The sequence below is a fragment of the Bombyx mandarina genome, chromosome 13 (assembly GCF_030267445.1).
Source record: "Bombyx mandarina strain Sakado chromosome 13, ASM3026744v2".
Taxonomy (NCBI): Eukaryota; Metazoa; Arthropoda; class Insecta; order Lepidoptera; family Bombycidae; genus Bombyx; species Bombyx mandarina.
In genome coordinates, this window is record NC_143220.1 from 12,453,849 (window position 1) to 12,471,436 (window position 17,588).

A 17,588-nucleotide genomic window follows, 5' to 3' on the forward strand; every position below is an offset into this window, starting at 1 on the left:
TGATGTATGCAAATGTTTTCGAATTCAGATCAACGAAAACGAAATTACATAAATCTGCGAATTTTATGAATTGTAAATTTGAAATGTTGTACTGGTTGTAACGTGTATTTTAAGCCGCCTCACCGTCAAGCTTAATATTGCCGCTAATAGTGCGATTTATATATGAGACAGTCGATATACAATTGAGACTACGACCTCATGTCTCAAGATGGGCGGGTGAAGTTCAAATGTAATGGCCTTTTTACACTTTAGTAGTACCAGAATCGGGGTATTTACTACTTTACACCAGGACGGCCGTAAACACGTCGAGCTATCTGAGAAATGAAACCCGGAATAACATAAACAAACTAAGTTTGATTTACTGTACATATTCTCTCATAAATTATCGAAATATAATAACAGTCTCTCTCCCGTTATCTACATGAAGATTCGGGCTTTTGGTCCAAGTCACCTCAGGTTACTTCTAGTGCTTATTTTGATAGTCAATTCTCACTTCGTAGTTCCTACAAAACTGTCAGCATTCATGCTCTTTTTTTTAAATGTATCTATCTTATATTCCTTGGTCGTTTCCTTGGTCAACCAGAATTAGTGCTTCTGCTACCGGTCGTCGGTCTCGTCGAACTCGTCGCTTGCGACGAAGGGCTCGGCGAGTAAATTAACCCTCAGACACAGCCCACTGAGTTTCTCGCCGGATCTTCTCAGTCGGTCGCGTTTCCGATCCGGTGGTAGATTCTGCGAAGCACGGCTCTTACTAGGGTTCGTGTTAACAACGTCGTCAGGTTTGAGCCCCGTGAGCTCACCTATAGTTAAGGTTACGCTGAAATAGCTTCTCAAGGCTATCAGCTTAGGCAGGAAAAAAAAGTTTCTGCTGTTTCCCAACTCTTCAACGCATTTATATTAAGTACAGTGCTGAATCATCGCAGTGCTGAATACTCTAATATAATTAATTCGGATAAAGTAAGATAGATTTTGAAATTAACTATCCACATATTATATAGAAATCTATTACTAAACTAAGGATCATCCTCAATTACCACAGACGAATAGACCGGAGCAATTCGCTGGTGGAGAGCAGCAGCGGTGCAGGACCACTAAGTCCAGGAGCTGGAGCAGCTGTTAGTGCTCTGGGAGCACTCCAACCTGATCTCTACACTAAGAGGGAGGCGCCTCTCGTGATAGAGCTCGAAGGGCTGGGACCTTCGCTAGGAAGACTACACTTACGCTTGAAATATGACTTCGATAGATCCGATCTGGAAGTTCATCTTATTGAAGGTTTGTTATTTTTACTATACAAAAACAATTCCTCACGTAGATCAATGGTTTTTTTTCTTCTTTTTATTGCTTAGATGGGTGGATGTGCTCGCAGCCCACCTGGTTTTAAGTGGTTACTGGAGTCCATAGACATCTATAACGTAAATGCGCCACCCACTTTGAGATACGAGTCTAAGGTCTCCGTATAGTTGCAACGGCTGCCCCACCCTTCAAACCGAAACGCATTACTGCTTCACGGCAGAAACAGGCAGGGTGGTGGTACCTACCCGTGCGGACTCACAAGAGGTCCTACCACCAGTAAAGTTATCAATCACGAAATTACAATAACAATTAGTTAGTTACTGGGTACTCTTTTGTAATTTCGCATCGAGACATGGGTCGTGCGATCATGGAGTACGATCATGCTACGGCAAGTTAAAAACACACTTTCAAAACAAAACAAGCATGGTAAAAATTATACACGTAATATTTATGCGATATATTATTATGTAAGTGGGGGTAAACGAGCTTACACTGATAAGATAGATACACACCTGCTTGCTACTACCTAGACATTTGGTTGGGTTTAAGGATTGAATAGTTGTTATACAAACCAACTAAGTCTTCGACATTACGCCTCTCACTATGTACACATGCCAAGGGCTAATAAACAAATAATATTCAAATGTAATTTTACGTTTTCAGCCCATGACCTGGCAGGATACGAAGCAGGCGGGTTCAATGACCCCTACGTCCGCGTCAGTCTCCTACCTGAAGTAGACACCCGCGTACGACAAACCCCAGTCCACAGGAACGAGGCGAATCCGTTCTTTGACCAGCATTTCAAGTTTCCCGTCTCGCATGATGAACTCAGCGATAAAACTCTCCTGCTCCAAGTGTTCGATTACGACAGGCAAGTTTTGTTTTCTAAATAATTAGTCTATAGACTTTTGTAGCCCTTAACTTTAAGGATCCTTATTCCACTAGAGGCAGCAGCTTGAATGTGCCTTTGATATCTCTGACGTCCATTATTGACGGTGAGCCCTCACCGTAAGATGAGATGCATGATCGTCAGCCAACAAAGGCAAAAAATAAAATAGAAACTACATGTAGGATCTGCAATTTTTTTTGGAACGAAGTTCCTTGTGAGTCCATGCGCAGGGGAAATAACCGGGAAAAAACGTCCGTAACCTAAGGTTTTTATTATTTATGTGTAGTCTTAGTATGATGGCTATAGTGTCAAATATATAGTCTATAGTCTACGTGATGACGGTTATTATTATTATTCTTATAAATAGCTGTTTCTTTGTATATTATTATTATATATTTTTTATAAATCATTGTGAATAAAATAAAGTTGGAAGCTTTATAAAGTAGTTTTTTTATCAATAAAAAAAACATAATAAAAATGTATACCTACTCGAATAATTATTTTCTATATACCTCGAATAGAACTTAAAATTAATATTGTTATAATAAAAAACTTCATTCCTATCCGGTGTCCCACAAGACCACACATCTTTTTTTTAATACTTTAAGCTTTTGTTATTACAGATTCTCCCGTAACGAAGTTATGGGTTCGGCCAAGGTTCCGTTATCGCGGGTGGAAGTAGCCGGTGGGGCTGAGGTGTGGGCGGAACTGTCTCGTGAACGACGTCCCCCTGAGGAGCTACAAGAGTTGCTCCTGTCTTTATCTTATCTACCCTCCGCCGAGCGGCTTACTGTCGTTGTGTTGAAAGCTAGGAATCTTCTACCGCCACAAGAGGGGAAAGAAGCTTTGGGTTAGTTTAAATTTGAAATGACCATTCTCCGACCAGATATTAGCAATACTAGGCGGCACGATACGAGAATTATTACTGGTGGTAGGACTACTTGTGAGTCCGCGCGGTTAGGTACCACCGCCCTGCTTATTTCTGCCGTGAAGCAGTAATGCGTTTCGGTTTGAAGGGCGGGGCAGCCGTTATAACTATACTGAGATCTTAGAACTTATATCTCAAGGTGGGTGGCGCATTCACATTGTAGATGTCTATGGGCTCCAGTAACCACTTAACACCAGGTGGGCTGTGAGATCGTCCACCATTCTAAGCAATAAAAAAAGAACCCTCTTGTCGTGGCCGCTGGATACTACTTACCATTCTGTAGACCGAATGGTGAACAGTCGGCGTCGCTCAAAACACGTCATGGATCCTCCCGATGCATTAACGGTGCTCTTAGGTACCTCAAGCACCGGTCACCGTCCTCGTCGAACCCGTCGCTTGCTACAAATGGCTCGACGAGCGAATTAACCCATAGACACAGCCCACTGAGTTTCTCGCCGATCTTCTCAGTGGGTCGCGTTTAATTGAACGCACCCGACAGCCAGAGGATACCACACGAGAAAATTCTTTGCACTAATAATAAAGTGAAATTTAAACTCAAAAGTTTTCTGTTCCAGATGTATATGTCAAAGTGTATTTACTGGTGAATGGCAAACGAGTGAAGAAGAAGAAAACTAACAGGAAAGAGATAAATAATCCAGTGTGGAATGAAGCCCTTTCGTTCAGTCTACCCTCAGCTAATCTTCAAGAGGCTTCTATTGAGGTAAAATCAAGATTAACAAAATTGCTGGCATCGTTGCACACTACATGAGTTTCTCGGGTCCATGATAGTATTTTTAACGTTAATTCCTTGATTTTCTCACGTGACTAAACCGTCGATCCATGAACGAAAGAGAACATTGTGCCATTTTAAGTCTGACTAACATGTTACATTTTAAAAATACTGTTAGTTTTTAGAACATATTAGATAAAAATAATAGATGACTATTTTCAAATTTCGCTTGGAGAAGAGCAAATTTAAGGGATATGGAATACCGTGAATGATTAATACCAGAGCAGAAGAATAGGTGATAAAGTGTAACTCTAAAAGCGCAATGTGGAATAGAGCTTACTTCTCCAGGTACTAGGAATAAAATCCACTCCGAGAGCGGTCAGTGCATCGATAAAAAGGGATTATCTAGAATAATTCGTCAAAGAACTCTTTTTAAGTAGGCAATGATCAAGACAGCTTGTTTTTATTTAGATTATTCTCCACAATGCTTGGACCAATTAGGACGTGGTTCTCAGTGAGCTTTAGAAGTAAGCATTTGGTGTCATCGATTCGATCTATAATAGTTAAATCGATTGACAAATTATTTCTACTAGTAGTCCCTAGTAGTCTAAATTCGACCGTATTTAATTTAAATTATAAATTTGTACACTATTATGATTCTATTGTCAAAGAATATACTTCTATAATCACAGTTTTCGCCAAGACTGCACTTTAGACAAATATTAATTTAATAAAGACAAACAATATTTAATCTATTCTCAATTTGATCACAGACTTTATGTAATAAGACATTAAACAAAATACCTATACATACGTGTGTGACTTGTGTGTGTCTAGCCTCTCAAGGCTCTCAGCTTAGGTAGGAAAAAAAATAAAAAAGTGTGTGTCCAATACATGGTAATGTGTGTAATGTTTTTTATTTATTGATTTAGTGTATTTTTATGGATAGTTTATAAAAAATAGCTTTCTACACTCCTCCATATTCTCTATGAGTGTGGGAAATTTTATACTCCTCCGTCTGCACAATTTTTGTAAAAAGGGGTACAAAGTTTTTGCTTCACGTATTAATTTATAGATGAGACTACTGTAAGACGACACAATCCTAAAACAAAAGACCAACGATAATTAATCTCTTTTTAGGTGTGCGTGGTGAGCGGCGGCAGTAGTGGTCTGGTGGTGGGGTGGTGCTGCGTGGGCGCGGCCGAGCCCGCTGCCGAGGGCCGGCACTGGGCACAAATGGCGCACGAGACTCGCAAGGCCGTCGCCATGTGGCACACGCTCAGATAGACTCACAATAAAACATCTCTTACTGCACTTCACTACTCGTTAGTTTACACATGGACACTGTGACCTTTTTTTTCTAGAAAGAATATTGCAGGGCACGATGGGCCTCGTCCAATACCACGAAAAATCCTCCCGTTGTTCGTACTCCAAAACATAGATCTTTGAGAGTACTGGTTTAAGGGGTTTCTGTGTACAAAGCGCACAAAAAAATCTACTCTAAAACGGTTTTATAAAGAGCCCTCTTTTTTTTTAAAGCTGAGCAATCTATTTACTGATACCCGGTCGAGGGGGGTAACGAACCGGGTTGTCGGACTACAGAGCCTCCAGAAAGAAAGGGGGGGAGAAGAGAAGGACCGAGTCGGGCGCCCCCGCACCCGATACTCGATTATAAAGAGCCCTACTAGACTACTACTACTACTAACTGACTGATTCTACGTTATCAACGTTAGCAAACTACATATTTCTGCCGCGAAGAAAACGTTCCGGTTTAAAGAGTCTATCCCATACAATTAATGCTAGTTCTCATGTCTCAATACTGCATACACATGACGTCATCTAGTCTTGTCAAAACACCCTATCCACTTAAATCTTTGTTAAAATTTAAATCTAATTACTGTTGCTGTTTAGCAACTTTACAAAATGCAACTATACGCAACATCATTGTGCATGACGCCATTCGTGGCCAAAATAAGCAATGAGTTAGCCGTTTTTTTTTTTTTTTTGGTCAAGAGGAAATCGTCGGACTTCCGCCCTTTTCTGGGGATACTGGGCGGGGTATGTCAGAGTCGAACTGACTAAAACCTCCTGTCGCTCAACAACCAACGTCCAAACCTCGCATGAGACAGAACTCATGACAAGGCAAAGGGGGGAAAGTGAAGCGTTTAGTGCGGAGCACATCTCTCCCATCACCCTCCCCCTCGGGACGCCGGACTGGCGGTCGTCGGCGCCACGACCACCAGCCCTCTCGGTCGGCAGACTGTCCGAAGCCCGCCTAGATGGCGCCGGTTAGAGTGGGTTACCCTACGGAATACCCCGCTGGGCCAGAACCAGCGTGGGTCGAGGATAGCCGGCCTTCCATCACCCGGATGCTCTTGCGTAAAACGCGTGCAGAGCAGCTTGCACGTCGTCTTCTTAGGCCCCCCTCGCCGGTCCCCAGACCGACATGTGAGGGGGACCCGAAACACTTAGAGGGCCAGGGCTTGGGCGAGATCCGCCTCCCTGGCCCCCGCTCGACGGCGGCGGGATTGTGCGTCTCTCACGCGCCCCGCCGCCTCCTTCTGCGAGATGGTGCACTCGCAGAAGTCGAGCATCGCCTTCCACGACTCGTCGTCGCCGAGCATCGATGCCACAACACTCGGCAACGACAAGTCGGTTCCTATTTTTGCGACGAGGACACGGCGCCACCCCTCCCATGCGGGGCAGGCGACGAGCGTATGCTCTGCCGTGTCCAAGTCGCAACCACAATGGTGGCACTCTGCCGTCGGCTCGGCTGTGATCCGGTGCAGGAACTCACCGAAACAACCATGCCCAGTGAGCACCTGCGTGAGCCGGAAAGTGAGGCGTCCTCTGTCACGATTCACCCAATCCACAAGGACCGGGCGAATCGCCTCGACGGTCCTACGACCAGCCGAAGGATCAGCCAGCCGTCTGGAGCTAGCCGTAATATGATGGTAAAGCTGCATTGCATGAATATTTCGGCAGTGGTGTTTTGATTCTGCTGATGGATGGTAAATTCTTAGAATATCTATCAAAACTTTACTAGGTACCTAAGATATCATTCGTTGTGAATGTTAAGTGTTCGAATTTTCAGATTTATTAATTTATAAATCACATAATTGTTATATCGCTTTTTATCAAAACGTTTTTAATTTAAATATACCAGTTTTTGTAGTGAAGTGCAGCAGTAGAGTTTACAATAATAATTATTATTATAAAATGTACTTCTAATTAATATTAACTCTTCACAAACATTGACTATAACACACCCTGCCTTCCTACACTTCGGATAACATCTGTGGGCACATTAGTCCTAATCAAATATTAGATAATATAAAATTTATCGAATTTATCTATCATAATGAAATATTATTAAATTTATTGAAACACCAAAGAATTCTTATGAATTGTTATATTTTTATTGCATTACATATATCGAAACAAATTTGTTAAATAATCGATTAGATTTGTTATTTCAAGGATCGAACAGAAATGCGTTATTTACAAGTGCCCACAGTTTTCCTACGATATAATAAATAAATTTAGCTAAATACCTATCAGTAGTTGTTGATGATAGTCCCCTCTTGAACGGGGCTTTTTATGAATTATATCGAATTTTATTCCAATATAAAAAATATACGTACCTATTTTATCTAATTATATGTATCAGTATGATGAGAAATGTATTTTTCATTTGTATTTTCTTTACAAGTCGTCGTCAATAAAATGTTTATTTGTAAAATTGAAATTATCGTTTCATTCACACGTTTCGAAGGACTTTTTTTTTCCTACCTATGCTGATAGCCTTGAGAGGCTATTTCAGCTTCGCCCTAACGTTTGTAGGTGAGCTCACGGAGCTCAAACCGGAGAGTTGCTAACACTGACCCTAGCCCGACGTCACAAGCGACGGGTTCGGCAAGGACGGTGACCGTTCGAAGGACGTTTGATCAAATAAAACACCATTCCGTACAACAATCAGATATTTTTATTGTTCTTTTTCATTCTTTTTACACTTTATTCATATACATCACGTATTTTTTTTTTCACTCCGAAATTGTAAAGTTTCTTTTTAAATATTAAATAACGTTACACTTTACCGTGCTTTCTTGCAGTCTCGTCGTTCGCGTAATTATAAATTCGTACACTAACACACTATTATTTTAAAGTTACTGTCAAAACTTACCACTGCTGCTCCGAAGGTCCGCCTGCGTCCTCCGCCGTAACTAAAAGTGTATAACAAAACAAAATTATGGCAACTACGAAGCTAGAAAACATTTATATTAAACACCTAAAACAATTAATTAATATGGTGAGGTTATATTTTAAAGTGATCAATCTCAAAGACAAATAAGTTTAAAAGCAAACAAGACTGCCCATAATCACATCGCTTATAGCCGTGATATTTGTTCGTGTTAATGTGTGAGAAAATAAAGAAAATTAATTAACAAAAAGAAAAAAAAAGATAAGGAAAATATAAATTAAGAAACAAAATAAAAAGGAGATGAATATACTTTACACATAATTTCACAAGTACGATCCGTTTTCTGTCGTAGGAAAAGGGATGAGGGATTGAAATGTGATATGTATGATGCGAGTGAATTCGATGGTGTCTCGGCCGGTGCTCTGTGTGTGTGTGGTGTCATTGTGTGAGGATATTGATGTGTAAGAATTTGCATTCGGTGTCCTTGCAATCTCCGCCGACCTCGAAAGGACAGAGGATCGCGTTCGGATCGGCCCCCCAACTGTAAAATTATAATTTGAAAATTTTACTGATAAATTAACAATAATAACGTGGACAGTCCCAACGCATACTTACATCGCTGCGGAGAACGGCGATGTGTACGCATGTTGCTATCCACGTTTGTTTTGTAAAAGCCGAAGTAAAAACATTGTATGGGCATTGGTCTCGAGTTTTCGTTCACATAGGTTTCGCTCGACCTACTGAAAACCCAATCGTGTTAGTTCGAAATCGACTGTACTAAATAATGAGAAGTCGTCCAAGCCAATTCGGAACCAACACTGATACAACCGAACCGGTCGACCGATACGCCAACCTTTGGTCAATTTTGGCCAATATTTAATGATTTAAATAATGTTGGCTCTGACAACATTCCGATTTCGAAATTGAATGGAGCGTTTTATTCATTGTATATTTCGTTAATGTTAAGTCCGACTGAAAATATGTAAGCGAAATGCTATTGAGATTCCGACCTCCTAACTAAAGAATAGGATTGAAGTGGTCTTCCTTGACATGGTTGACATGTAACCGTTTAACTATCAAACTATAGTATAGTATAAGGCTATAATATAGTACGAAGCTATAATATGAAAACTATGTCGACCCAACACAATACTTGTTTGAACGCTGGTTCTAAATTTTAGATTGAAGTTTTTGAAAATTTTCTACACGGTAATAAATTTACTTCATCTTCCTATTGTTATCAAAATCTGTGTCATTATTTAGAATAAGAATTATCTTTGTTTAATTCGTTTCAGAATGTTGGAATAATTATCGAAACTCGAGATTAAACTCTATTATTAGATGACAATGAGTGCAATATTCCATACTCACGTCGAAGTTCCTAGTGATTCGAGTGGCGAAATATATTCGCCGAGCAACCTCTCGTATTTTTCACTTCTCGGTAATTTCGGTTCACGTTCCGCTACTGTATTACCACCAAGTTCACAATCACCCGACGACTGTGTCGAGTCATCGTTCCGATTTATGTTATGGTCTTTTTTTTCAATCGACCTGCCTCTCACGACTTCTGGAATGGACTCGTTCACTGGACTCTTTGGGGACAACAGCACGGGACTGTTCGATCTAGGCTTCACTGGACTTATCGGTGGCAAATTATCTGTACTCGTGGGGGTTAACTTGACTGGATTTTTCGGTGGCAACTTAACAACTTTTCTCTTGCTGCCGACATCAACTTCGATGGATAGCATCGGCGTAGGCGCGCTAAGACTTTCTTTATGCTCTTTAATAGATTTCGTATTTTTAATTGACACCGTATTTTTATGGTCTACTTTCAGAGGATCGTTCTCCTTTTGGGGATGATTCGGAATTGTGATTTTGTTAATTTTTTTGTCCACTATTCTGTTTATCTTGGAATGTTTATTTAACACCGGCTGTTTACTGGAACTGAAATACAATTAGATATGTCTTCATAAATTCTTAGACTGAAATAAATCATCGAATATAGCATACCTTTTAATTAGAAGTTGATGATCTGAACGTATTTTCGTTAGTGAATTTTGTATGGCTCTTTGGTGTTTTTTATTGATGTAAATCGCTGTTGATATATTGCGCAATTCTGTGGCGGCTATCTTGTATTTTTGTGAGAGTTTTACGGCTTCCTCCTTTAGTTTCAACATTTTCGATGATTCCTCAGCAATTTTTTTCCTAATGTTGTAACATAGGCGTACATAATATAAATTTAATTTACGTATTTTTATAAAATTATAATTATATTTATATGCGTTTATATTTATTATGCATATATTAGAAGTTTTTTTTTTGTTTTTTTTTTTGTATAGAGTATAGAAGCTTGTACTAGGTCTTCTTTTTTTAAATATGTTAATATAAATTATAGAGGTAGCTTACCTGGAATTAGCGATTTGTTCTTCCAAACTGCTAATTGTTACAATTCTTTTTGCATTGAAAGGCATATTCTTTGGCTTCAATGTGTCCGAACTTAGCACTGTATTCGTATGGTTCATAGCGGACTGTCGGGACTCTTTCATTTTTTCCAATTCAGCCATTCGCTTTACTAAATTCCTATACTCGATTTGTTCTGATTTTGGCAAATTATTTAGGGCCTAAAATTGTTTGACAGCTTTTATCATGACCTAAACGAAATTAAAAAAAAAGTATAAATTTGGTAATAATCAAAACTTCTATACGGACCTTGGCAACGAATTTCTCTGGTTTCTTTGTTACAGGTGAATTTGTTTCTGTTTCTGAATGTTTATTCTTCTCGACCTGCATTCGTGTTGATTTTAATAGATTATCTAACTTCGTTGCGAAACATACGTCTTCCGATAGCTTCATGTGCATTTTTGTTAAGTTTTTAGTAGCCTCATTTTCCGCTTCGGAGTCTGATTCGCCGAGTTTTATGATAAACTTCTTTTCTTCGGGAATACTTTCGGCATTGCTCTTATTATTCGAAGCAGACGCTTTTCCATTTGATTCATTTATTAATTCAGCATCAACAAGATTCGGGAGGTTTTTGCTCAGTGAAGTCAATAATTTAGCACGTAACAAATCTTCGTCTTCATCAAATTCGTCTTGTTTTGGCACATTCTGAGGTGGCAGTATATCAAAGTTTTGATTCGAAATGATTTCTAATTCTTGACAACGTTTCTGAGTCTTTTTACGACTCTCGGTGGTTTCATCAGAACCTATTTCCATATCCACGGATTCCTTATCGGTGTTATTACCAGAATCACGATTATTTAAGTCATCATACAGAGAATCGATCAACTCATCCCGCTTATGAGAAGACTGAGACAGCTTTTTCTGTCTCTTTTGTTTTTGTTTCATTTCAATGGCTTTTTTCAATAATGTGGATTTAAGACAAATCAATCTCAATTCTGCCGTGTCACTATCTTCATCATCAGACAACGTTTTGTTTTCATTTATAGCAGGTCCTTCGCTTGCATCTCGTGATGACTTAGTAGCTTTCGTGTTAAGAGCTGTTTGCCGAAGAGTTTCTAAGTCATCATCTGAATCCTTCTGTAAATTTTCTTCTCGTTCAAATGATTTACGAATGCAATCAACTGAATCAACAATATCTATGTTTCGATCTTTGCTTAGTTCAAAATTGTTTTTACTTCTAGAGTTTTGGTTAATGTCCTGTGTACTGATCTCGTCTTCGGCACTTACTTCAATTACCTCGGGCTTATGATAAAGTGAGCACTTGGTTTTTGTAATAACGCTGTCTCCTATTTCAAAACATGAAACATGACCCTCTGTACTTGGAGATATTGGAGACGATAAGTCGTAAGTCATAATTTTATTATTTGAACTTTCTACTTTTTTATCATCCAATGAGGTCTTTAACGGTTCACGATTCACAGCCTTCTGTAACATTTCTTTGAGCCTAGAGCTCAGGGAAGACTTTTCGTTTGTCTCTTTATGCACAACCACAGCATCAGCCAGCTTTCTTCTTTTAAATTTGTATTCATCGTCTGATTCGTCGCTGGATTCTAAAACGACTTTTGCACCTTTTTTCTTTTTTGAAACGTGACATTTTTTGTGATACTTGGTCCTTGGGAGCTCGTTAGTCGAATTTTCCTTATGTTTTTTCAGTCTTCGACGTGATTTTGATTTTTGTTTGGGTTCTTTAGCAAAGTGACTTTGGGGCGTGCAGTAATTCTCTTCAGTTTCTGACGCAGAAATATCAGATAGATCTAGTAATAAAGGAGGCTTTTTGAGCAAATTTCCTGGAAAAAATATTATCATAAAAATGCAAATACTAGAGTTGTAATTTTTCGCAATTCAAGAGCTATTCAGGCTTTACTTTAATAGTTATAACTTGATTTTTTTAAATTAATATTTATGAAAATGATTTATTTATCAATGAATGCTGTCGCGAACGGTTCACCTCATGTTAACGACGTAACATCCAAAATGGAAAACGATAATGTCAGAAACACATTTTTTTATTGGTTGGTACACGAATTTAGTATGAAGTTACGAGATATCAAGAGCTCAGAAAAGTATCATAGCGTGAATGCTGCCACCCACCTTGAGACATAAAGTTAATGTCTCAATTGTACTGTAAAATAAAGACGTCAAGACTATCTGAAAGAAAAAACTCAAACAATTTATAGAAACCCAGACTGTGAAATGGTCTAAGAGACGTGGACCATCAGTAATTTGTATGACCTTTGCCGTTATGGAGTCAATTGGAAGAAGCTTCTGTAACTAGAAGTTGCTAACGCAATTGGAGCAGCTTTCCAGTCAAGCGGGAGGCTGTGCTACGTAGCTATGTAAACTTTTTCGATGTATTAATCTAACTTCACTCTGTTAAGACTCTCCAGTATCTAATGTATCATACATTAGAACACAATAATGCATCGTCACATGCAAATTTGGGTTATTATGTTGATAGATTTGAATTAAATAACAATCCATTGTTTGAACAACCAGTTTTGTCTGCCCTGTGCCCTGCTTTCAAAGATATTCAGGTGGTATATTACAATAGATACAAGAGAGGGAAACAGAGAGAGTATTTTTTATTGTACACCAACAAAAAAAAACAATAGGAAACTTTAAATACAAAAAAAAAGTACAATTGGCGGTCTTATCGCTAAAAGCGATCTCTTCCATACAACCACCAGGTGGAAAAGAATCATTTGGAAATGAATTTTCAATAATTTTGTTGAGGTTATTCAGATAGGATCATATTTTAATGTAGGTGCTTTATAAATATTCATATGCCTTTGTGGGCAGCCACCATACAGTCCAGCAAGTGGTGAGTGGTTACCTTCACTTATGGACGTCGATAATGATTATGATCGATGGGATTACAGCCAAACCACTACCTACTCAATACTTTCTGCAAACCTCGTTCGAATTGAAATAAACAAAAAACATAGAAGGATGTTCATTCCAAAGCCAGATGGTATTAGATGGATGGATGAAATGGTCCTTAATAGGATGGATGAATTCTGTTCCGATGAGAGTGCAATGATAAAAAGGAAAGAATGGATCATCTGAAACAATTTCTGACCCTGCTGATATATTACTTAATTTTTTACTTATTTTTGTGACAAGAATGAGAACAATTATTTTGTTTATGTCAATAAAAAATAAGTTAATCAAAGACTTACACTTACTTATTCATTACAAAGCAAAGCTACTAATATAAACAATTTTACAATACAATTTTAGTTTTAGTATAGCAGGTTTCTTCTTTTATTGGTTTGACCATTGATGTATTAAAGAACTCAAGATACACACTCACCGTCTCAAAACCGTCCACATAAAATGAACACACAATTTAAAATTGTGCGCTCATTTCAAATAGTCTCGCGTAGCTCGCGTCTCTGTGCGCTCGTTAAAAACGCCGAAGTGTTCGTTGAGAAATTGTAAAAGTATTACGTCAAAAACGTTAAAAAAGGTTGGGATATCATATATTCGGCAAGTAAAAGAGTTTGTTGATTTGTTTTTGTTGTTTTTATAACTAAATAGGAAGTAATATGGGATTTTGCGTAAAATTTGATTGGTTATTGTACACTGCTTTGTATTAACAACTTTAAACAATGCACGTAAGGTTGAATTTGCAAAAGATATGTTTATAGTATAACTATAACTACGTAGATATAATTGGTGTGTGTTCGGGACTGTTTCGAGTGCTACTTTTGTATGAGACTGCATCTTGGGTTTTTATATATCAATGGGCTTGACCCACTAATTTGCTTAATTAAGAGACAGACAGTTAACGTAAATTGCAAAAAGAAATGAACACAACATAGCATGCATTCAGGTGAATGCATAGCTGGTAAAAGCATACTGGCATGTAGGTAGATTTAAACAATTTGGCAACATTAACTCAGGATTATGACTCACATATTTCACTATTGTTAGCTTTCTGCGAGATTTAAACATACACACGCACACTGTTATGTGAGGAGTCTCAATCTGCACAACAACTTAAATTTATAACCGTACATAAAGGAAACTTCAGAATATTAGTTTGAAAAAGTAGCATGACAAGATAATACTCTTATCGTGACCACTACTAATTAAATATGTTACCCAGGCAATGGGGCAATGTAAAGCCACCATTGCTCGATGTGTTGTTGGATCCTTCAGATCCACTCTCAGTGCCTTTAGGCTCCTCAAGTACCAGTTACCATCCTCATCAAACTTGTTGATGAAAAGGAACATTACAAAGAGCAACTAACCTATAGACACAAACCAATTTCTCACTGAATCTTCACAATAGGTCACAATAGCAATGCAGTGGTAGATTCTGCGAAGCACTGCTCTTGCTAACGCCAATGTTAGAACATTCTGTCAGATTGAGCCTACCAATCAGAGCATAGTTTAAATAACTACCAGCAAATAGTAGGAAAAAAACAGACACTGCATTTATCCTATAAACAATTACAACTGTACAGCTTATCTCATTTGTTTCGTTAGAATTGAAAATACAATAGTATTTTTTGATCATGGGTCTTTTTGTATTATAATGTATCAACATTCAATGTTGGATAACACAATTGAACCTGAAGAAATGCTTTATCAGGGGGTGTAACAAATGTTTCTTATATATCCAATAGAGTTAAAGCTTATTAGCATTGTTATTGGAACCTTATGGACGATCATTAGCACATAGTATCATCAAATGACAGTAGGTGGCACATAAGTACTTCAAGTAAATCTTTCTTTTCTATAAAATGATAGGCAGCAAAGCTTGTCGAGCATTAACTAAATTGATTAAGCTAAGCTAATGATTGTAATTAAACCTGTTTTCTGAAATACGTATAATCGTTTAATTGCATCGTTATCTGATACATAATTTTGCAATTAATTCATCTAATTATTCATTATCATCATCTATATTTAAACCTCCTCACTTACCTGACCCAATAGAAGACCGCTTGGCTTTTTTTCTCTCAAGAACATTGTTGTAATTCTCAAGTACTTGAAGTCTTTGACGTAATAAGAATTCTTCCTCGGACGATATATCCGAGAGATAATCCAAACTTTCGACTATTTCACCTTCTTCCCTTTCTGTTTCTTGCAGTGCATTATGACTTCTCGCATTGGCCATTATAAACTGTATATGCATAAGTGAAAAATGTAAAAACGTTCGACCTACGATCGAAATTGAGTACAATATGTTACAAGTTATATAAAAAAATATACGTATAATATACAATGATGATGAACGTTCAACTTACACAGTGAAACTCAGTCAATAATACTATGAAATTAATGATAAATTATGAGATCCTGTCTAAATAAAACTTATTAAATAAATGTAGGTACTAAGTAAGAACGTAAAAGAGTACCCATAGATTATACACTTAATAGTATCCATAAATTCCATTTATTTAATGTAACCCTTACTTAAGGTACATACCGTACCTACTCTGTGATTGGCTTACTGAATTTGGCCCCCCTTTTTTTGATTATCGAATTTTTTAATTTTAAATTATTTGTTCGTCATTTGTTAGTTAATGTTCGAATGTAAAAATTGTTTGTCTGTCTTTTATTTATTTATAATTAATTAAATAAATGATCACCCTTAAGTTGGCCCCTCTTACTAGATATCTTTATTTTTATCGCTCAGATTAATTATGGTGATTGTTCGATCATAAAAACAATTAAATTCCCAATTATTAGTTACTATTTATTACTCATACATTCAATAGGAGATATAAATGATACTTGTATTTTATAATAAAATTAATAATCCTAAATTCATTACGTAGTTCAAAAACTGTAAATGTAATGCACACAAAATCTGTTTTTGTTGAAATGATAATTATTTATAAGTTCAAGAAATATATTGCAGGGATATTTAGTAGAAATTCATTTAATATGGAAGAATAAACTTAGGAATAAACTTAACTTATTTTCATCTCTGAGGTTTGGTAAACAAGTTACTTCATCAATTATTCGAATGAGATTGGGTCATGTGTGCACACCTGTACATTTGGCCAGATTTAATATAATTGATTCAGATTTGTGTGCTTGTGGGGATGTTGGTGATCTTAATCATATTTTATTTGCCTGCCCTTTAAATAACGTTTTTTCCTTTTTTAATCATCTCGTCTCCTTCGTGTTCCTTTTCCTACTTCTGTCAAAGCTCTTCTTTCATGTTTTTCCTGTTAAATAATAATTTGAAATTATAAATCCTTATATCTGTACTATCATAGCAATCCAATCTGATCCTTTTCCAATTCCATGAGTAATGTTCTTTTAAATCGTGATAAGCGTTTCCCTACTTTTGTTTTTTTTTTATTGCCCTTGTAGGCAGACGAGCATACGGCCCACCTGATGGTGGGTGGTTACCGTCGCCCATGGACTTCAGCAATGCCAGGGGCAGAGCCAAGCCGCTGCCTACCGCTTAATACTCTCCACAAGCCTCGTTTGAAGAAGGACATGTCATAGCGCTCGGGAAACACCGTGGAGGGGAGCTCATTCCATAGCCGGATGGTACGTGGCAAAAAAGACCTCTGGAAACGGACTGTGGATGACCGCAGTGACTTCAGGTAGTATGGTTGAACTCTACTCCGGTGGCGGGCGGTGCGATGGTAAAAACGAGATGCTGGTATCATCTCGAACAACTCCTCAGAGCACTCTCCATGGAACATACGGTACAAAATACAGAGGGAACCGAAGTCCCTCCGCAAACCCAGAGGTTCCAAACGATCCGTGAGGATGGGATTATCGACAATCCGAACAGCCCTCTTCTGTATGGAGTCAAATGGAAGAAGCTGGTATTTGGGAGCCCCGGCCCAGAGTTGGGAGCAGTACTCCACGCGAGGTCGGACTTGTGCTTTATAAAGCAAAAGCCTTTGTCCAGGCGTGAAGTACCGCTTCGCTCTGTTGAGGACTCCCAGCATCTTGGACGCCAACTTGGCTTTGCCTTCCAAATGACTCCGAAACTGGACATCGCTCGAAATGTCGACCCCAAGTATCCCGATACTCTCGGAAGGTTGCAGGGATACTCCTTGGAATTGCGGCGTCATGACAAAGGGGTCCTTCTTCGCAGTGAACGCGC

The 17,588-nt window shown here is 38.2% G+C and overlaps 2 protein-coding genes across 11 annotated transcripts in view; one reads left to right on the forward strand and one right to left on the reverse strand.

Annotated features, from left to right (window-relative positions):
- LOC114241747 (synaptotagmin-5) overlaps positions 1-7,588 on the forward strand; it is a 41,345-nt gene extending 33,757 nt beyond the window's left edge. The window contains exons 5-9 of the mRNA XM_028172694.2: positions 1,040-1,272; positions 1,957-2,164; positions 2,806-3,032; positions 3,686-3,831; positions 4,981-7,588. Coding sequence (XP_028028495.1) covers positions 1,040-1,272; positions 1,957-2,164; positions 2,806-3,032; positions 3,686-3,831; positions 4,981-5,127 — 961 coding nt within the window. The 3' untranslated portion in view covers positions 5,128-7,588. The remainder of the gene's footprint in view (positions 1-1,039; positions 1,273-1,956; positions 2,165-2,805; positions 3,033-3,685; positions 3,832-4,980) is intronic.
- A 214-nt stretch (positions 7,589-7,802) lies between these two features.
- On the reverse strand, positions 7,803-15,899 carry LOC114241724 (uncharacterized). 10 transcript variants are annotated; one of them, XM_028172649.2, is made up of 9 exons: positions 15,760-15,899; positions 15,437-15,673; positions 10,751-12,288; positions 10,448-10,662; positions 10,052-10,246; positions 9,413-9,985; positions 8,657-8,781; positions 8,357-8,582; positions 7,803-8,063 (listed from the first exon to the last, which is right to left on the reverse strand). In XM_028172649.2, exons 2-8 carry the CDS (start codon positions 15,645-15,647, stop codon positions 8,365-8,367), a joined length of 3,075 nt encoding a protein of 1,024 aa, XP_028028450.2. In that variant the 5' UTR covers positions 15,648-15,673; positions 15,760-15,899; the 3' UTR covers positions 7,803-8,063; positions 8,357-8,364. The 10 variants fall into 10 exon arrangements, 8 of the variants coding, with proteins under 8 accessions (XP_028028450.2, XP_028028451.2, XP_089588571.1 ...); XR_016324115.1 differs by lacking the exon at positions 8,657-8,781 and having other exon boundaries at positions 15,437-15,635; XR_016324114.1 differs by lacking the exon at positions 8,657-8,781.
- Positions 15,900-17,588: the final 1,689 nt, after the last annotated feature.

Excerpts from the sequence above, each read along its gene's own strand:
- LOC114241724 (XM_028172649.2), bottom strand. The coding sequence starts at position 15,647 with ATGCATATACAGTTTATAATGGCCAATGCGAGAAGTCATAATGCACTG. Across the intron at positions 10,247-10,447 it reads GAACAAATCGCTAATTCCAG|GAAAAAAATTGCTGAGGAAT; the intron begins GTAAGCTACCTC and ends TTACAACATTAG. Across the intron at positions 8,583-8,656 it reads TCGCCGTTCTCCGCAGCGAT|TTGGGGGGCCGATCCGAACG; the intron begins GTAAGTATGCGT and ends ATAATTTTACAG.